The sequence below is a fragment of the Athene cunicularia genome (assembly GCF_003259725.1).
Source record: "Athene cunicularia isolate RWA chromosome 4 unlocalized genomic scaffold, athCun1 chr4_part3, whole genome shotgun sequence".
Taxonomy (NCBI): Eukaryota; Metazoa; Chordata; class Aves; order Strigiformes; family Strigidae; genus Athene; species Athene cunicularia.
The window spans coordinates 21656618-21678758 of record NW_020799100.1 but is presented as its reverse complement, the minus strand read 5'-3'; the positions used below and the strand labels follow the sequence as shown (position 1 = coordinate 21678758).

At 41.2% G+C, this 22141-nt stretch overlaps 1 protein-coding gene across 1 annotated transcript in view; it reads right to left on the bottom strand.

Annotated features, from left to right (window-relative positions):
* BRWD3 (bromodomain and WD repeat domain containing 3) overlaps positions 1–14456 on the bottom strand; it is a 46695-nt gene extending 32239 nt beyond the window's left edge. The window contains exons 1-6 of the mRNA XM_026848389.1: positions 14296–14456; positions 11746–11844; positions 5183–5343; positions 3142–3363; positions 1388–1488; positions 612–682 (exon numbers count right to left, since the gene is read on the bottom strand). Coding sequence (XP_026704190.1) covers positions 612–682; positions 1388–1488; positions 3142–3363; positions 5183–5266 — 478 coding nt within the window. The 5' untranslated portion in view covers positions 5267–5343; positions 11746–11844; positions 14296–14456. The remainder of the gene's footprint in view (positions 1–611; positions 683–1387; positions 1489–3141; positions 3364–5182; positions 5344–11745; positions 11845–14295) is intronic.
* Between the last annotated feature and the right edge of the window lie 7685 nt (positions 14457–22141).

Here is a 22141-nt window from a genome sequence, read left to right as displayed (position 1 = left end):
ATTTCAGGATTTCTGGTTTAAAAAAAAAGGAACGTGGGCAAGGCTCACACAGCTCTAGAATAGCTCTCCGTTTCAGATAGCAAAAATGCATGAGAAATTACATAATATTGTTTTCAAAAAATCACTATTTTTGAGAATTCAAAGCTACAACAAAGGATGTCAGTTAAGCTGATATTTTCAAACACGTTGAATTGATCCTCCTGGAACTTAATCACATTTGGAAGACTAGCAGAAGCGTAACCTTTGAACAGAGACCACCTGTCTGCCAGATTTCGAGAACTTTTCATTCAAGAACTTTACAAGATAAAACCTTAAAAGGATGTTACAAAGAAAAATCTCTGATGTGAAAAACAACAGACTGAAAGCACAGTCTTCCTTGGAAGTGGTCAAGACATTTTAGCTTAAATTAGAGGGAAAAAAAAAAAAAAGAGAAAAAGCAGCTTGAGGCAGACGCTTAGTATGGAAAATGTCAAAATATCACAGTTTGACAGTGCTATAATTAACCAAAAAAGGGTTTAATACTATTTGTATCTCAATAGAAGTAACAGTCCTGTCACGAAAGGAATTAGAGTTCATAAAATACTTTCAGCTACCTTACAACGCATACCTACCTGAACTGAAAGATGAACAAGATATCTGAACACCGGGTCTGGACCTCTCTGCAAATTTTACAGGGCGATCCCTACATGCAACAACACAACATTTTCACTTTTCATTACTTTATTCCAATGCCATTCACCCAGAACAGTGCACCGCAGCTCAGCAGGTTAAGGTCAGTATGTCCATACGAAATTTCTTTATTTGTGAGTTCTCACATCAGTTTGCTAGAACTTATTTTACATTTTAGTATTTTTCTTCCATAGTTTAGCAAGAAAACCGTCATTTTCTAAACTAAAAAGACTATTTAACTTATTTATCATGATAACTCACCCATTTAAATCTATTTGAAACAAAACCTGGCACACCATCGGTCTCACAGCATTTACTCCCTATTAAATACGAGTTTGATGTCATCTACATACATGTGCTCTTCTGATGAAAAGCAAATAAATTCTTCTGCCTGTCCATTTTGGACAAGGATTTAGTCCTAAACGTAAAAGCTGAAAGTTCTTTCACAACACTGGTTTGAAAAGCACATAATGCAGAACTAATAGCCCTGATCTCTGCCTCCCCTCTGGGCTGGAACACCACAGACCCCCCCCACGTCAGAAAGCACACCCTGCCCCACACACTCACGCACAGCCTGTCTGCGGGAGAACGTATCCCAAGAAACTTGTTTACTGAGGAAGAACACGTCCTTATTTAATTATCTCAGCGTTCCTCTCCGCAGTAAAAACTCAAAAATAAATTTGTCCTTTATTTAAGATAATTATCTGAACAGGCTTACTTAAATTTCATGGTGTTAGCGTGCCACTGCCAGAAACAGATTGTTCCGTCAGCACCAGTAGAAGTGAGGTATCGTGTTGTTCCTTTCCTTGCTGGAGAGAACTAAAAATAAAGTTGTTAACAGTTAAACCAGCTAATTTCTTTTTCCCCTTACATGCTAGAAACTTGTAAATGGACGTTGACAAGAAGCTTTTTCACAAGCATATTAGCTTGCTCCCCAGGAGTACAGAGAGCACGGTCAAGAATAACCGCAGAATATGAACTTCCATAAAAATAAAGCTAAAGAAATTAAAAACATCTACATGTTGACTAGCAAGTCTCTGTTTCTACCACACGAAAGTTAGTAAATTGGGGAAATGAAACAAGCCTAGACCCTTTTAATGGGGCAACAAGATGAGGAAATACTTCCTTCTAGAGCAGAACTGGATCAAACATGGTAACAAAGACAAAAATGATTCCTCCATCCAAACCCAACGAAAACCAGCGGTGCAGTAAGGATCCCCCACTCCCTCCCTCTTCCTGAACCTCTCCTCTGCCTCTCTAAGGAGGAGGAAATCTTTTCATTCTAGTCTCTCACTTTAATTTCATAACTGCAGCAATCCTTTTAATCCTCTGGCTACCCAGTAATATGATAAAGTAATCAAGCATTGTTTCCTCAAAAAGCCACGACTGATTGTGATTATCCTCTGAATTACCAGAGATTTACAATAAGCTTGTGAGGGATGCGTGTATACATTAACAAATAATATACAAAACATAAAACCAGCTTGTAAAATACATCTCCAAAACAATCTCCTGTAAGTAACTTAACTTAGTTAAACATAGTTGAAATCAGATGCAATTGGAAGTGGAGGCAAGAGGGGGATAAATGAGACCCCCAGGGACTACTGGCATGTTGGAGAAGACTGTGATGAATCAAAGGCAGCGAGGCTCCAGCAGAGAGGGATTCTGAGCCAAACATCCCCACTCATTCTCCCCTCTGTGCATAACCTGCCAAATTGTAGGGATTGTCTTTTTTATCCTGGAATTTTGCTTTGTTGAAGGTTTCTGCCTGGCAGGTTTTGTTTGGCTTTTTTTTTTAAGCAAATAAACCACAAATTACGAGCCATTATTGACTGTGCCACCACTAGAGAACTGAGTACTGGCAGTTTAGGGGTTTGGGTTTTTTTTCCCTGCTCTGCTATTGCTCACTAGGCACTTGCCACGCATCTGGAACTGCACGGGCACAAGCACAGATTCTCTGCAAAGCCTCATCTGTGCTCTACTGTGGCTGCTGCAGCATCTACGTGTGCTACAATATCCAGAACAGCTCCTTATGGTACAGGCTAAGAAAACGAGCAAGTAAGAAATGTGGAGTAAGGAATTTCAGCTGATGGTATTCTTGTGAAAAATAAATATTCTCTATGAGCACACGGCTGTTGGGTCAGCTGCTGGGCCAGGATTACCACCAAAGGTGCCAACCTCATCTGTCTGGCTCAGCTAGTTGATCTGATGCTCTCAGTGCTAGCTCTAAGGAAGCAGCAATGGAATCACATAGTTAAAGGCAGCTGAAAGAAGCAGGATCATCCCCTCAGGCAGCAGTTGGCCGCTGGGCAGGAGTGAGTTTCCCAGGAAACAACACTCTTGAGTTGGGGCAAATCTATGCTGCCAAGCAGAGACAAAAAGGTAAGTTTTATTCCTGATTGCTAATCTACATCTCTTAGGATTTCATTCAAGGATTTAGGATTAAAAAAAAAAAAAAAAGTCATTCCTTACCTGTATGGAAGTAATGGAAGCTGAATGGCCCTGCAGCACTGCGACTGGGGCGCAGGTTCGGAGACACCATACCCGGACCACTTTATCACAGCTGCCTGCAGCAAGCAGCGTGTTCTCGTAGTTAACAGCCATGTCAGAAATTTCAGCCGAGTGTCCTCGCAATGTTGAGAGCAGGCGCCCATCGTCTGTAGCCCAGATTTTGACCAAACAATCATCTGACCCCTAATGCCACATAAAAATTTCCACAGATTATATCAAATAGCATACACGGTGTATGTGCACATAACACACAGGCACACTGTAGAAGAACAAGTATCTAAAGCACTGCTGCACCATGAACCTGCCAGAACAACCTCAGTGAGATTTGGGAATCATCTTGGGAATCTCAGAGTTTGGGAATCATCTTGTGGAGTCAGGGATGTAGATTTTTATAAAACAGAAGCCACTGTCTTATGTTTCACGCTCAGATATGATTACCACAGCTAATGCAACTCCTCTCAGTACAGTTCAGTAATAATTAAGGTAAATTTAAGCAGATAAAATGGTTCATTGCATACTACCGTAAGACATATTTATCTGTGTGGGCTGGATCTAGCCAGTAGTCAAATCAAAACAATCACGAGACTTAAGGTCCGAGGGAAAAGAGCACTTAAGCATCTGCGGGACCTCAGAGCCTCTGCCGTGCTCCTGGAGCTGTGAGGCAGCTGCACCACGAGCTTCCATTTCTGATAACAGAAGAAAGCTGGACCACTCAGAGAGAAACCGTGCAGCACCACATGCAACCGAGATACTGCGTCGGTGAGATCTCAGTTCCAGACAGGACACAATTCAAAAGCATATCGACATCGATCACTGTAAAATACTTTTACCTACAGCAGCAGTATTGCCAAGAATTTTTAGACAGTTCACAAACCTTTCCACTATCGAGATACTACAGAGAAATACTAGTGGCTGGGATTGCCACTATGTATACAAAAACATAACACAATAAAACTAACTGCAATATCAACATCACTGGACTTCAAATTACAATTTATCAACTGCAGCTAAATTCAAACAACAGATCACTTTCAGTTCTTCACATAGCTGCAAAGGAGAAAGACTTCTTTATGGTCTAAACAAAAATGTAAAGGCCCTCACTACGACCCAGAGTAATTATCATTAACAACATCTCTACCTGACCAATTTATAATGAGTGGAGAAGCTAGCAAGAACACAAAGACAACCCTTAGCCAGCCACGTTATCTGTTTCTAAACTCCTATTAGCAAGAGACAAGGGCAAAGACAAGACAGGGATTAACATTAACAGTTAAAAGATGCATTATTATTAATTTGAGAATTCTGTGAATTTTTAAAGATGCAAAAAAGCAAGGGCAATATCCCAGAAATGTATGTTAATATATTCTTAGAGAAAAACTTAAAATAATATTCATATATTCACTGACATACTACAAATTCTAGAAAGAAAATTTAGTAGAGAAGCAAATTGCAGACGAAATAATGAGGCTTTCTATTTATCATCAAGCTTTTACTGAAATGTAAGGAAAGGATTGCCACCATTTCCAAAGTTATCAAAAGGTAAAACGTCATTTAAAAAAAAAAAAAAAAAAAAAAAAGGGGGGTTAGGATTTAACCCAGCAAGCAGCATGCAAATTAACTCCAAATCCCAGAATACTGCAGGTGCCGTTCAGCAAGGAAGATGATAAATAAAGAAAAATGAGCACGTGTTTCTAGTGAGAGTTACAAGCTCTGAACCAGAACAACCCTGCTGTAAGGTTCTACATGGGGAAGCCAACAGCTGACTAGGTTTTAGTATACTGGAGCCATGAGCAATTTTAAAATACCAAGTCAAGTGAAAAGTGAAAATTAGCATAGAAAGAGATGAGTTTTCCATACATTTCAAGATTTTTCTTCCCTTCTTTTTCTGGAAGCCGCGTCTGCATCTCAATCAGTGACTAAGAGGCTGTTGCAGGACTCAAGAAAGAAAGAAATCAAACCAAGCAAAGCAATCTTCCACAAAAAGTATAATTTTTAAGCTTACTGTAAAAATTCTTCTTCCACTGCGATCAAAGGCTATACAATAAACAGATGATAGATGTCCCAAAATCCTCTTATGCATTTTCATATGTTGGTAGGTGGATGTTGGAAACAAGTGGCTGAAACGTCCACATCCAGTTAATTGCCTGGCAGAAATTATATTTACTGGGAGAGAAAAACAGAATAGAGGAACACTAAGACATGAACTTTGTCCAGAACTCAAAGTAAATAAATATTAAATTAAATATAACGTATGGTAACAGTTTTATTATAATGATCCATAAATCTGAGCCTCTTCCACCTTATCAAAACGTTCTGTACAGTCTTGTAAAAAGAAAGCCCACTCCTGATCGAGCCTTTCAACACCTACCTACCACACCACACACTGCACCTGCTTTCTAACACAAAAATTAAAGCAAAATAAAGAATTCCCATCATAACTAAAAGTTATTCCAAGTGTTCGATCCATGAACAGGCAACAGATACACTTATTCCATATGGATTTGGAAAACTCCTTATTAGTAACATATGATTTCCTTAAAACAAAGTCAAGAAATGTATTTTTGGCGTATAATAATGTTTATTTTAAGTGTTTTTTCGGTGATAAAAATCTCTCTTTGGAATGGGTTCCAGATCATATGTGAGGGTCAATTGTCTTCCACGTGCTCCTCACAAAACCTCTCTCATCGCGAGCAGCAGCACCATCGCATTTCTACGGTGATGTAGTTAAAGAATAAGAAATATGTAGCATCAGTGCAAAAAAGCCCCAGCCAGAAGAATTAACGGGCATGAGAAAAAAACTGCAACAACAACAACAGATTATTTCACATTGCTAAACCTAGGAGCCCTTACAAGAACAGCCTGGAATCTAAACGCACAAAACCCGCCCTGTTAGCGGTTTCCCTGATGGTAACTACAAATCTTTCCGCTAAACAAGAAAAGGAGAAAACAGGCAGGTGTTGCCTTTGCTGGGACACACCACCAAATGAAGATTATGGCAGCTGTAGGTTGCAGACAGATCCTAACGCTAAATTTGGATTTAACGCATTAATTTGAGACCATTTGGGGTATTTTACCTATTCTAATTTATACCGCTTGAGCTTTTGATTTGAAAGTTTTGAGTTTTTTGCAATGGCACTTAAAGATCTAACGCTGCTGTATTGCTGGGCTTTGTCGAGTCCTTGTGATAGCAGGCTCCCTTATCTCGCCTACTGCACATTGAAGTAGGCAGGGCTTCACAGGAGCAGCACGAAGCTCTTTAGTGCCTTTCAACCCTTTATTTAAAAGTATAGTGAACACCTTGACCCATTTTCTTAATTGTATCATTGTATCATTGCCTACGTACACAAAAAAAAAGATTACAGAATGTTTAAAAAAAACAAAGAAGCATCATTTCGAAGGGTTACTAACCCATAACACACTTCTATAAATGTTTTAAGATTCGAGTATTTCTACACAAGCAAAGGGATAAATGGGCGAGGAAAATAAATTGTTTCCAGATTTACAGAAAGTATTTTGGTTTCTCGGTTCTGTGCTCTGAAATTTGGACTATTTTTAGGCACTCGATGGGACTGAAACATTACACACAAGAAAAAAAAAAAAAGTTGCATAAAATGTGTAGATGCTTGCAAAAGTCACAGGCTCCCACTGTGACCTCACCTTCAGTCAATATTTGTTTTTCATATAAAAACACATATTCAGCAGTACTAAAAGCATAACACACTAAACCAAATTAATTTACCATCTATCTACTATTCAATGGATGCCTGATATTATACAGGAACTGTTAAATGAAACTGTCTCCCCTAGCAAAGTAAAAATGAAATCTTTGACCCTTTTTCCCCACCTCTTGCAGGGGGGCACAGAGATCCTGTAGGGCTAAATGCTGTACAAAGGTACCGTCAGGTTTGCCCACACACTTATTTTATTTATTATTAAAATATGCCAGCTTAAAAGCCAAGTTCTTCAAAATATTACACCTCCCTTTCCCCCACATCGTGGACACTGTTATGCCAACACAGAGATGTAGTAATTTAGCGATATGGTAATTCTGCTGTGCTTTTCAATGCTTAAATCATTTAAATGCATAATAACGGTGTATCTGCCTTTAAACAATTTCAAACGGCTTTGAACTTTTTTTTTTTTTAATCACACAAAGAACTGCGTGAATCGAAAAGGTATACTCGTAGTTCAAAATATTCCCAATAATCATAATCCCTTCTGTGTACTCCAGTGTTCCCCTGCAATCCTGCTGAAAATTTGCCAGTGCTGTTTGTTGTAAATCACATGAAGGAAACACTAAAAGGTATAAGGAATAGGCAGGCACCTAACTCCCACTGCCTTTCATCTGGCACTTGGCACCTAACTTTTCCAGTCAATTCCCAGACTTGCAGTAAGCTCAGTTTCAGAGGATGTGAAAGTAATTTCACTTTCTTCTGTGTCTATTTCCCTCTTTGCACAACGGGGACAAGACTCCTCAATCTTTCGTGGATAATTAAAATAAAAAAAATAAAAAGCAGTGCTTAGGAAACGCTTCAATCACAAGTTTCAGAGAAACACAGAACTTTTGTTGCGCCATAAGGAGTACCGCCTTGATCAAAGCAACAGCATCTTTGAGCAAAAAGGGGCAACTATTCCATGTATCTGATCCTCTATAAAAATGCTTAGGGGATCCCAGAAACACGTGCCACACACACAAAGCTGTGACTGAGATTTTTGTCTTCCCACACTTTATAAACTATCACTGCCTTCAAAGGAAGTGCAAAGTAAAAAGCCCCCCATGAAACAAAACAAACATCCCCAATTCCGTTTCTCGTATTTTTAGTAGAGCATTAATACAAAATACCTAAACAGGGAGTTACCCACATAGGACAAAAATCCCCGTAAAGTTTGCTTTCTTCAGTGCAATGAAGGTATTGTGCTTGTAAGGCACAATTAAAAAAAAAATTAAAAAAAAAAAAAATCACAATCCATTCTACTAGAGAAAATAGCACAAACATAAAAACCCTGGCAAGAAAGTTCACCTAGGAAGGACAGGACCAAAACTCTACATCAGTAACTCATCAGTGAAAACAAAATTTCAAAAACAACCAGCAGATATCACAAATTTCAAAAGTTATGTCACAGCTTTGGATGGAATGAAAACATTTCAGCACAGACAAGGTCAGCTATCTGCAGCCAACTTTCGAACTGCTTGAATTCTTCCTCTCCCTATAAACCCTTGCCTCGCTCCACTTTCTGCAAGCAAAAATAGAAAAGGGAATACTGGTAGAAACATTTGCTTTTAAAAGAGTTTCTCTGGTATTAAAGGGGATGATTTCACATCACACTGTTTTACCCTCTGAAATAAGCACTGTAACTTTGCAACGAGGACATAAACCCCGGTTGTGAAGATTGGGTATCATCACACTCGCAGTGTGCACAGAAAAAACACGAGTCTGGATTTCTTAGGAACACTGGGAAACACACACAGTTGGCTCCCACATGCAAAATATCTTTTCGGAGAGTGGCCACAGAGACAGCTAGACCCAGTAAAAGCACCAAAAGAACAAAGTGTTCCAGCTTTCATAGCTGCTGACCTCATGGAACTCATTTAGAGCATCACTGATCTCTGAGCTCATGGCAGCCCTGCTGTTTGGCAGGCCTAAGGTAGCCGGATCACCTTGGCTGTAAATTTTCATGCTCTTCGCTGAGACTTGGCCACAAACTTTCTGGTTCCAAATTTTGTGCTGTTTTCACTAACAACAGTTAACCTACTCAAAGATTTTCACACTCAGGTTAGCTCTAGTAATCAACCAAAGAGGAAAAAACAACCCTCTCGCTAATCTGCTTTGCGTTGCCTGCAAAATTAAAAAAAAAAAATCCTGACAAAAATCAAAGGAGTATTCCAAAGCTGGTTTATTATATGTGAGTAACTCCCCTTGCTCAGGTACTGTACAACTAATCTTCCAACTTTCTGACTGGAAAAGCACAAAGGGAATCCTAAACCCACCACTACTGCAAAACCTGCAGAGACACGGTCTAAAAGACCACCCTTCACCACGTCAGCCTGCCAGCAGCACCACGCTGGGACAGCGTTTTCCCCTCCTCTCCTCCCCCAGCAGATCACCACAGGCCCCCCAAGACTCCGCACCCAAACCCCACGGACCCGAGCATCACGTCCCCAGGTCAGCCCTTCCTCCCAGCCACGAGACTCCCAGCTCTGCACAGACATGCCGGCAGAAGGCAACGTTGATTTCTTGCTCCAGTTTGGCTGCGCGTGACTTTTTTATTTTGGAGTACAGATCACAAAGCGTCACCCCAACAAAAGGACAAACCACTATAGCTACGGACTCTTCCAGCTGGGAGGGCAACCACAAGCAACCCCATTCGCACAGCAGAAAAAACACACTTACAGTGGCAAGCTTAAATCTTTATATTGGAAGGGCAACAATGTAAAAATACATTTAGTTGCTAGTTCTCTACCTTATTTACCTGTCTACACAGGCAATCACAATCATTTTATCTCACTCGTGGACACACATTATTATGGGTGTCTATTACTGCGGCCAACTACTTCAGCAAGTAATTCCAGAAAACTCGATTTAAGGCAGCACAGTATGGGAATTCACAATTGTGCCAAAATATTAAAGAGGTTGGGCATACTTCTTCATCCTGTATTTTAAAACAAGACACACAGACACACTGCAGCAGCTGCGGCTGTCACTACTCATCAGAAAAAAAAAAAAAACAAACCAACACTCACTTTGCACAAATATCCATAGAAGAACTGTGATTCCACTTCAAGATTAACAATGGGGAATCTCAAAGCCAAACTCCTGCCTCCAGTACAGCTTAGCCACAGTCAACTTCTTATTTCAATCCTTAGACACATTTTCTTCTCTTACTAGGAGGACTGCATTCTTCCAGGAACCAATACTTACAAAAATTAATTCCTGGCTCTAAAGAACCCTTTTCCACATAGTACCTTTGCATTTCTTAAAAAAAAGCAATTCATAGGAAAACACCAAAACATCATTCTGTTCTCTAAATCACTAAACAGTCACCAAGCAAGCAGCACAGACCCTTGTCATGAAAGCATGACAAATGCTGAAGTCCAATCTGCTCGTATGGTTCATTAATAACACTGCATATTCCAAAACCAGATGGTCTGATTCCCCTCCTATGAAAGAATTGATCCAAGAGTCCTTATAGAAATACAACTACACCAATTGAGTGTGAGCAATAAATCTATAATCCAGCCTACCAGCAATCCCTCAGCCCAACTGCTAACAATAAAGTAACTGCAGAACCAGCCTAAAAGAATAAATACACTGATATATGGAAAAGTAACCATATTAATATATGGAAATAGTTTTCTTTTTTTTTTTTTTTAACGTCCACAGTATGACTCATAAATTATCCGACAAAATCAGGAAAGGTACTAATGCAATAGTTCCCTGTGCACTAGTTCCAGGCAAACAGCCATTTCTTTTCCACACAGAAGACCCATAATTAACGTTGCTATTCCGTCACACTGCTGCCACACCACCACAGACCTTATGCAAAGCGTGCTATCGATTTCAGCCACAAACAGCCCGGGCTTGGGCACTTCCGTGTCTGACAAATATTAATTTTTAGTAACGAGAGAGAAAGTACAGAAGCATAAATAGAGGAACAGACATGGTAGAACTGAAGATTGCCCTCATCACCCTTACGCCTCCAAAGGGATGGGAGAAACATATGTGAATGGATTCCCTACCAAACCAGGAAAAGCCTATCTATTTGCACAAACGAATGGTAAATACAAATGAAATACCCTAATAAGAAACAAATCATGTCCGACAGGACTTATATTTATGCCTGCAAGAATCAAATTTGTTTGCTATAAAAACAATTCATGAACAGTCAGACCATACAAGGAAAAGACTTTTCAATTTAAGCAAAACAGAGAAGCTCTTTGATGATATGTAAGCTGAACGCCTACAAATACCTGAGTTTTATACAAGTTCTTTCTCTAACTGTATGGACAACTAAAACTGAAGTAACCCGAATGTTGGGTTTGGTGATTATTTTCTTTTTGGAAAGGGATGTCGCAAGCAGTCTGTTTTCTGTCATAACCGAACTAAAATGAATTCTTGAGTCAAAAAAGTTCCCTGGGAGCCAGGCGCTTTGTTCTGGCTAGGATTCCTGAATGAAAAGATCGTCTACACACTCCTGTCACCATGCTTATTCAATCTTCTAAGCATATGTACACGTTACATAGGTGTATCATAAAAAAAATATATTACTCAAGCACGCTGCCCCCCAAACAGGAAGCTGACGCGCAAAACTTTTCAACGTGGCCACACCTTTTAACGTGTGTGCACACATTATGGAATATATGAGCCTGAATAACACAAAAAGGGTTATTCTATTGTCAGCGAGAAACCTTTCTTTTTTTTTTAGACTAATTCACGAAGAAACGTTCAAAAAGCCATTAATGCCAACCCACAGTAGCGTTTCAGTCAGTAAGAGTAACTTTCAGCTGGAAGAGTAATAAAACTACAGAGAAATAAAAAACCATCTTACGTGTATTTCAAAACTCACCCACGTTTGGTGGTTTCCCATAATTTACAGGCAGTTCGGGAGGCCGGCCTCTGTGAAGAGCTGCAAACGCAGATCCTTTCCATAGTGTATGCCTGAAGTCTGTACCAGCGAGATTAACAGAGGGTTAGTGAAACAATCAGCCAAACCACGTCCAACTGACCTATTCTCCTTAAAATCAAGAGCATCGAGCACCACTCCCAGCATCCCGAAATAACATCTGTCTTTTTGAACAGTTTGTCAGAGATCTGACACTTAAAGGAGATCGCTACTCCGGTTCCTAGCTCCTAAGCTATATGACTGTAAATGGTTTCAGTTTATTTTTGCTTCATTTTGGTGAACAGGGAGCCCGAATTGATGGGAAGAAAAAGAGAATTAAAAAAGTGGGTACACTTCGGATTGAGGCAGGACAGAACTTCAGTACGTTTTAGTCCTTCTGCAATCCCAACACACACAGGACCTCTTCTTATGAGCTGTGCGTTTGAGAATACACATAGGCGCACATTTGCTCTCTGAAAGTGGGAAAAGGGAGAAATTTTTTTTGCCGATAAATCTGTTTTCCTGCAATTGGTGGCAATATGCCCTCCTTTCAGATCCTCCTCTGCACCCCACCCCCCAAAAATCATTGTTTTTAAAATGAAGACTGTTTTCTTTAAAGACACTCCAGCTATCTGCTGCCAACTGGCCTCAGAGAGCCTTCTCTCCAGAACAATAGTGATTTTTCTGAGACTGTTCAGAGTGCCTCAGAAATTAGACCTGGACTCCTTCCATTTTTGGCCATCTGGAAGGAGAGAAATGAGCTTCCACGGTGCGTAAGTACTGAAACAGAAGGACAGTGCCACAGATTGGTGGATCTGTGTATCACCCTTCAGCTATCTGAGCATGAAGTGCACGAGCTTACGCGACCCAAAGAGACTCCCAAGAGCACCTCTGGATTAAAACTCCAACTGTACCACAGAGTCTTACAACGACACACGTTACAAACAGCACTCATGCTTTCTAAAACAGCTATAAATACTAATGGTAAATGGAAACTTCATACTGATGCACAACTAGGGGGAGTGGAAATCCAGGTATGCCCGCTTTGAAAAAGGTGAACTGTTTCATATCAGTGAGTGTGGTTTACATGCCAAATGGTACAACGTCACAGCACCTTTTTCTGAAGGGGGAAAAAAACTGCGCCATAAATTTAATAGAAGTCTCTTGGCAATAAATTTATCACATGGCTTAGGAAGCACTTCATCTTTCAGTGATTCATCCAGCCTCTGTCCCCTAATTCACTCAAGGAACTTCGCTTCTTAGCACTAAAATGTTTATTTTCTCTTTCCACTTTGTTGCTGTTTTCTTTTTAGATGCAAACCAAACGTGGAACGAAGGAATGTCACTCTGCAGGCCTCCCTGCAAACCTGAAATTCTCCACCCAATTATAGCAAGGCATAGGCAAAACAAAGAGTCCGTCCCAGAACTTCGAGTAAGGGAATGTGTTTGCAAGCAGCACATCCCTCCAGGTGATATCCACTGGATCAGCAGAATGCTACAGTCCTCATTAGCATCAAAGCGTGACTTCACAGGATGCAGTAAATTAACTGCTCAACTGCCACTGAAACAGGAAGGTCCTGCTCTCCCATGCCTGCCCCTCTCCCAAAAGGATGCTCCCGCTGCCTATGTCACCTCCAGCACTCCGATCCTTCCATGAGCTAATTTAATTCACTACAAACAGCAATAACAAATTTTGCAACATACTAGCTCTCTGAATCAGCACATCACAGGATCAAGTAAGTTCTGGCTCCTACGGGGAAGAAGTGGCAGGGACATGGAGTGAGGAGGGAAGGGAGAACAACTCTCTTCAATAGCAGATGGCTCTCAGATCTGTTTAGTCATAACACAAAACTGTGCTCTCTGGATCATTATCTCAGAGCAGTTTTTCAAAAAGAATAGGACCGGGGCTCTATTCATGAAAGGAATGGGGGCTTTCATTCAAATTAACTTTCAGCAAGGACAAACAGGAATTATCACTGAAGAACCAGTCCCCACCTTCTCCCACCCTCTAAATGCTGCCCCAAATGCCACCCTGCCCCTTCAAGCTGACATCTGCCTGCACGGCCAGGGAATTAAATAATGGAACAAATCAGCCTGAAAAACAGTCCCGCAAAATATAGAGACTGCTGGGTTATTTTAGATACAGTCGTGTCTATATGTATGTGAAAAAAAAGGGCTATTTTTCAGACGGACCCAATCTCTAATCCAGTTCATCACATCATTTACACAAAGACCCGTCCAGCATGTTGGGGAGGGGAGGTAGGGGAAGAAAGTATCAAGATCAGGCAGCTGCAGGCAAGAGCTGCCTAAAATGGTATTTTCAACCAAAGAAACACGTATGCAACAGAGCCAGCAATAACTGCATTTTAGCAAGACTGCAACAAGAAAGCTGACGAGCACAGGAGACAAACCAGGGTTCATGCAAAACACATGTAGATACCACAATATGAATCAAAACAAAAGGGGTTTGATCATTAAAATCAAATTCAATCAGACATAAATTGAGAGTCTTACCTTTTGCTGCTCTTAAGAGAGACTGGCGCCCAACACCTAGCAAGGTCTGCACACCTAGGACACTCTGCGGGATCTCCTTGTCTAAAAGGGGTCCAAGTCTCTCACAGATCCTAAGAAGATAATCCGGAGGGATGTGTGCATTGACAGCCACCTAAACACATAAATAACGCAGACGTTTGAATATGGCTTTATTCTTGCTGCTATTGCTATTTCTTTCTTTGGTTCACATTAAAGTGTTAAAATTACTGAAATCAAGTCGAAAACCCCGGAAAAGCCCCTCAACATTAATTATACCAAAGACTACTTTTAAAGTGACACGGAGTGTTGAAAAAGCCAGACCAGAAATTCCAGGTGGTAGTAGCTACAGTTGTAATTTAGGATGTCGCTTAACAACAAACAAAAATCCCTGAAACTCAAGAGTTCCCAGTGCAGTGCTCTGATCAAACAAAGTATTGCCTGGGGACTTTTTTTTTTTTTTAAGCCTTTTTTACCCTTCGGTTCATTCTTTTCACAGACAGTATTTCTTGCTTAGCTGAAACATGCTTGCCAGACACTCATATTACTGTAAGAAGCACATATTACTGTAAGAAACACAAAAACCCTAAACATTATCCTAAAAGCAATACCCAGTCTCTGATTTTTAGCTACTGGGAGTAAGTATCTTTAAGACCCACATGTGCAGGCTCCGCTCCTAATTTGTCATCTTGAGAAACACATTCTTTTTTTTCTTTTTTTTTTTTTCCCCTCCTTTAGAGGCTGTTTTCTATGGAGAGACAATAGTTTTTCCGACAGTCTATTCAAACAGCAAATAAATTGTGACTCGTTATCCAGAAAGTCCTGCACTTGCCCTACTTCTACTATATTTACTAGTTGGCAGCACAAACTCAACGTCAGAGCTTATTTAGCTCCTTCAACCCAGGACAGACAGCTACATCCATCTCCTTTTTAAAGATCAACAGGTCACCCAGCTCTTACATACCTGTGATTGAAGATGAAAAAATAATTATATATTAGAACTATTTACAACTTTTGTATCTGTCGCAATATTATGGAGAAAGAGATTGCCATAAACCAGGTTTTTTGTTTTACCAAGCCACAAACTGATGCCAAATACTACTAAAGCTGGTCTGAAAGGGCCAGAAGAGTGCTCATTGTAAAGAAATAATAGCAGGCATGTGCCTGCGCACACCCCTCTCTCCTACATGACCACTTCAAATGCGTCCAGTCACAGGCCAATGCCGGTGACAGGGCAGTTCCCTCCCGGTGGGGCAGGACAAGTTGTTGTGCAGCCGCAGTAAGCCAGAATGATCCCCCAGTCTGGCTAAAACCACGACCAAGCTCCCCTCAGCACCAGCTCCAGTGCTCACCTACTGCGGAGGGAGCCCCTTCAGCTCCCCTGGCTAACAACGCTCACCCCACAAAAGAAGGGAAAGGTTTTCTGCCCGGTTTAGCGAAGCTGATTGTGATTCAGAGAAGCAGAGCTGGTGGAAAGCAAAGGGTAGGACCACTTCTTTGCACAGCAGAGCATCACCAGACAGGCCCAGCTCTCCTGCCCACCCAGACCCCAGGGATATGCCCAGCTCCTGCTCCCGCACACCGCGGGGAGCGGCACGCATCGGGAAGGAGGAAAAGGTAAGCACTTTGCTCAGACCTGCTGCCAAAACATTGTTCACTGAACTATGTCATCAGATGATTACTCCATGTCATTGGGAAACTGTTCGTTCCAATTGGGCAACAGCAGTGGTGCTACGGGGCTCAGCACAGTGAGTCACTGCAGTATAATGTAATCGCCTGCATCACAAGCGGGATCGGCACCATCCCACAAATAAGATTTTAACCAACAAAAAAAAAAAAAGAAGGAAAGGCTTTTCTAATGATATAGACAACTAAACCCAACCAAAACCTCTTCTAATCTGAATGGAAACTCTGACAGAACAGAGACAGGCTCCTCCGCACATCCTATCAGTCATGGAACCAGAGGAATCCTACCTCTGCAGGAAAAATAACCCTGACGTGGTCCCATTTCATGACTTTTCACACTGCGAGCATCAAGAAATGACCCCATGAATGCTCTCCTGCACTGACTGGGTTCTCCAGCCATTCTAACTTTTTTTTTTTCCTCCCTCAAATCACAGAGTTCCAAAATTATATTGGTATCTTCCCAGCTGTAAAGCCAGTGAGGTTTAGTGTATGAGCATGAATTGTCTTTCACTGTAAATTACATGATATAACAGAAGTCAAAATGAGATAAAAGGATTATCTGAACTTTTTCTATTTGCCTATCATTCTTACTTATTCCTGAAATATTATAAATGCATTAATGCCTCAAAATGTTTTATTATCCTGCACTAGTCTCCCCGCAGTATGAAAGGGATCTGAAAGGCTCTGAAACTAAGGCAATTCTAAAGAGAGGATCTGCAATTTAATAAAATCTGAGTATGAAATTCTTTTTTACATCTCTGATAATTAACAACATGCTTCTCAGTCAAGAACTGCCAGTTCTAACCACTGATCAAGCTTAAGATTAAAAGATTAGAAAGAAAAAGAGTAAGCAATCCAGAAGCTGTGGAATTTTACATTTTAATTCTAAGGCAGGAAAAAAAAAATAACAAACCAAAAACCAACATACCACACTCTCTCGAAATAGAAAATTTCACAGAAAAGTCCAAACCATTCTCCTAGTGTAATGCAGCAAAATGCTTTCCTTTTAACTCAGGAGCTCGCTGTTTCTGAAGTCTCACCACTATTCTACGTCTAGAGAGAGGTGCTGAATTAAGCCTGGCAGCAAATATCCTACTGTGGGAGGCAGAGCACAAGTTATTCAACGAGCAGTCCCGATTCACTCAGTACATCTACTCAGAATCGGAAAGGGACTTTGTCGCTTAAAGATCCGCAGACGAAGCCCCGGTTTCACAAAGAACAGCCAAGAGAGCGCACACCAACACACGCGCGGGCCAGGGTGAAAGCTGGACGCGCCCGACTCACGGAGCGTGTGGCAGTTATCTGGCGGCGATTTCCCTGGGACACCCAGACGTTAAGCAGCTCAGGATACCAGACATCTGCTTGATCGCTGCCCAGACCAGAAAAATTGGCAAATCCATCATGGAGCCAGAGTTAAACCGGCACAACTGAGCTGCTGAAGCATCTAGATTTCAGTGTGTGGTTTTATTAGACTGTAAACATTTCTAAACCATGTTTAACGTGGAGCATATTGCACAGACCAGGCACATATCGAAGTGACCGTTCACTTCATTAACAGGCCCTACCCACCAGGTTTGCCACCCGCAATCAGAACCACGCCATACTACAGAAGAAAGGCTGTACCACAATTCTTTCCCTCCACATCTTCATGTTTCTACAAGCCAGAACAACCCAAATAAGTGGCCCTAAATCTGAATATTATCACTGCTGCTATTACCAAACAGCTACATAGCCAGGCAGCAATAGCAGCAAAATCTCCCGGCGATTTTTTTTTCCCGTAACAACTTCCAGATAAAATGCTTAAACCACAGCCCAGAGCAAAACAAGCAATTCTATTTTCAGGTTCCAAATAGAACTTGAAACAAAACCTCATCCTTTCACCTCTAGGTGAGATAGCTGTAAATGGATTTTAAGTATCTTTCCAAAACATAAAACTGGAAACATACAGCTGAAAAAAAAAAAAAAAAAAGTCTCCCAAATCAGATTTTCATTAAACAAAGGATGGAAAAAGGCAACGCTTAGCACCAGTTATAGCCACACCTCTTAGTGTATGTTAGTGCAAACTCCATACAGCAAAATTAAACAATGACAAGGATATTATCACCTCCTCAAATATGTTAGAAAATATTTTTAGAATATTAGAAGGTATTTTAGAAAATAATGAGAAAATAAGAAAAAAATAGAGATGAGTAATACAGGCCAATAACACGCTTAACAAGAGCTTTTAAAAGAGCATGTTAAAATAACACGGAAGAAGTGAGAGCAAGTTCTGCACGCGGGGATAAATTATAAAACTGTTTTGTTGCCTTAAGATGTGAAAGACCCTATAAAGGTTAAAATGAGAGAGAAGAATGCCGCAGTACCACGGAAGAGTTCTCTGACACAATAACCATACCGGTCTTGTGGATCTAAAAACTTTTAAGAATTGGGTGAGATGAATCCGTTCTGGTAAAAAAACCTACATAAACAACGCCGGGTGAATGTTAATGACTGCTTGAACCAGTATGCAAATAAATGGCTCCAGCGATAAGCAGCTGCAAGTAAAGAACTATTAGTGAAATCACACCGGGGCTGGGAGAAAGTCGTAGCCCTAAACCTGTTTATGCTTCTGTTGTTGGATGCATAACCCCGTAATCTCAAAGACTGCGGAGCAAAGGGTCCTCACCAACAGGTAAGAAGACAGGCAAGAAGCTTGTTGATCCCTGAAACAAGCAAACAAAATCCCCTGGTGCTGCTGCTGACAGTATTTCCTTCAAGGAAGGCTTCAGTAAACAGGAAGCAAACAACTAAAAAAAAAAAGACTCTGTGATTACTACTTATAATAAGATGTCTGTCTTCCCAGGGATGGGAACCAGACAGCTCTGAAACATCTCTTTTGGGAAGCCCAGCGAAACACTGCTGCAAAGCACAGACTGAATTTGACACAAGAGCAATGCATGGCAGACCTTGGGAGGCTCCTTCGTACCCGGTCCCTGTGGGCAGGCAGTGGTGCATCAGCAGCAGAGTTCTAACCTCCAGGCAGTCCTACGACACTTCTCTCCTTTGCCAAAAGACTCATCCGTTAAGAATCCATTGACAACTGTATCAAAAAGCAGCAGAGGAGACCAAGAGGACCAAGGCAGCTGAGCAAGCAGGAAATTACTCAAGACGTCAAATATGGAATCTCAGCAAAAGGAAGCTCGGATACTGGACTTGCACAAGATGTCAACAGTATGCAAATACAGATGAAGTTAAAAAGCCATTATCCACTCGCTTCCCCCAGAGAGAATGGGTTGGAACTACCACGCTACCAGATGATATTTTCCTGAGGTGACAAAACCGTAACATCTCTCAGCTGCTAATGCTGGGATTGGTGATATCTATAAATAACAGCACCTCGGACTCATCGCTAGTTTTAAATCAATGCAGATGGGCAAGGAAGAAACTCAAAGCCAAATCCCATAAGCTGTTCCATACCAGCACAGCCGCTCACGGATGCAAGCTCTCCACTCTCCAGCAATAGCCGATTTCCCGTTTTTCCTGGAATTACACATATCTTCAGCACAAAGATCGTAATGGACTGAGCCAGAAGAGACAGCCCATCTGAAAGTTCTTGAACACCAGACCAGAGCCAGTCATCTTTATCAGGGATAAACAAAGATAATTTCGACCAGCAGTCCACTGGAGACTGTCCTGATTATCTGAAGCGGCTCAGCTTAACTCATCTGCACAACAGCTGGCTCCAAACTGAACTGCTACAGTTAATTTAAAATAGGAGCACTAATTGCACGCAAGTTTGACACACTTCAGGCCTTCATAAGGAGAGTGAAGACCCTCCCCTTTACAAACACATTGCATGTCTCCAGCAGACAGTAACAAAGCAAAAACCACTCTGGAGTACACCTGGACGATTACCTAGACAGGCAGCCACATGTTGCACAGAAAAAAGTATTCCAAAGTGGAAATAAGCAGAAAAGACAAAGCGAACACAAATGCACGTAAGCTAGTATTCTCTGCGTGGTTTTGCTCGCTAGGTACAATTCTTATTAGTGAGACTTAGATTACTCTTCTGCCTTGTGGTACCTGGCATTTAAAGTAGAAGACCAAGTTTAAATAAAAAATAATTCTCAACAGAGTTTTCAGATCTTGACTAAAAGCTCGAGTGAAGGGAGGGTAAACATTCCCTAGATAAAAGTCACCTAGTAGGTGATTTGGTTGTTACATCTTTATTGTTTCCAAAAGGGCTAAGAGCAATAACACACTCAATGGCAAGAGTATCGGCATATTTTCTGGAAAATACCACTGTTAAACTGAGAATGGAAAACAAAGCGGAAACATCAGCAATTAGAACAAGAAATACCTTAGGTTTGCCAAAGCAGAATATTGGGCAAACATACAAACAAAAAAAAACCCAAAACAAAACAAAAAAATCAGCCTTCTCTGGCTTTGCAAACTCTCATTGGGTTTGGTTACCTCAGGCCTGCCTAAGCAGCAGTTGGAACATGGGGCAGAGATGGTAACTGAGTTTGGTTTTCTGTCTGCAAGTGTTCAAAAAGGAGAAACAGGTGGGAAAACCTTTACCTCCAATTGCTAGCATCTGTAATTTATTTTTGGTTCATTACGTGACTGAGATAATTAAAATGAAGGTCAGAGTTATTTGTGTTCTTTGCAAACCTAGCTTTGTTCTGAACATAACATTCAGACATCTCTCTTAACCCTTTGTAGCTCAGGTTAATACACAATCACATGCAACCAAAGGTCCAAATTCCAAATACCTCAGACCCCAGGCAATGAGAGGAAAAAAAGGCCTTTCTTTGACATCCTCAACAGGGAAAGCTTCAGCCTGAGGATTTAGAGGAAGCTCTGCTCATCCTAACTAGCACCAGCCTCTCCCGCTGTAATGATTCATTTATAGTTCTGTTCCTTACTGTAAATCATGATACAGTGTTAAGTAATACTAGATAAAAAAGCACTCTAAAAGGACTGATTACTGTTGATTAGTCTGAGCTAGGGGAAAAAAAAAAATTATGATTAATTTTGGTAATTCTATACACCGAGAAGCAATTTCCCGTTAATTCCAAGCCTCACTTTACACCGGTTTGTTTCCCGTTTCTGAAACGTTAAAGAAAAGCGCACGGTTACAACAGAGCCATCTCATACACAAAAAGAAGGTTTAAAGGCTTTTCTATTCACGTTGCATAGAATGAAAGGAAAAAAAAACATATGTTAGTGTAACTGATTGAGCAAAACCAGTAGGTCTGAAATCAAGACTTCATCCTGCCACTGTTAATATTCCTCTCGGGTACTGGGTGCAGTCACAAGCTAAACCTGAAACAGCCTATAGCTCAATTTCAGGTTCTCTAGGAAGACTGTACAGCATTAAAATTTATTGAATGCAGTACTTACTTTGTCTGTTCACTCAGTACAGAGTCCCGGAATTATCCACAAGAGGTATGATGAATCATAATATTCATCTTAAATTCTTAATACGCTTTGGAAAGGGAAAGCCAGCAGGTACAAAAGCCTCATCCCGACACAAGGAGCTCTCCCATCTGCATCTGAGCTTCTACCTACAGGATTGCTACGGTGGAAAACTAACTCTTGAGCAAGCCACAAAGCAGTTTGAGCAACAGTCACGTCAAAATCCCACAGCACCATTGCGCTGGGCGAGACGGGAAAGGCAAGGCCGTCCTCTCAATTCCTTCCAGGCGAGGAGACAGCGACGGTCACGCGGATGCAGTAGATCAATATTATAAAAGCTATCAGTAAAGTTCACAGCGCTCCAAGTGCGAAGCGCTGTATCAGCACCGCACGTTATTACCCAGAGCTCCCAGAAATGGAAACAAGGCCATCTGCACCCTTCGGAAACAAATCACAATGACTTTTTGGGTTTGGTGCTTTCAGGCGCAGAGCGCGCACAGCCCCGGCCCCCCGGGCCAGCCGACCTTTCTCAATGACAGATATTCATACGGTTTACATCCAGCAAAGGCAGCCACTCCATATAATTCATCGGCATTTAATAGTCTCAACGCATTTCCTAAACAAAATCCTTATTTTTTTTCCCCGTATTAAAGCAGGCCCGGCCGTCCCGTGCGCAGCAGCACTGCAGCACCACAGGCCGGGGATCCCTCACCCGGGCCGGGGGATCCCTCAAGCGGGCCGGCAG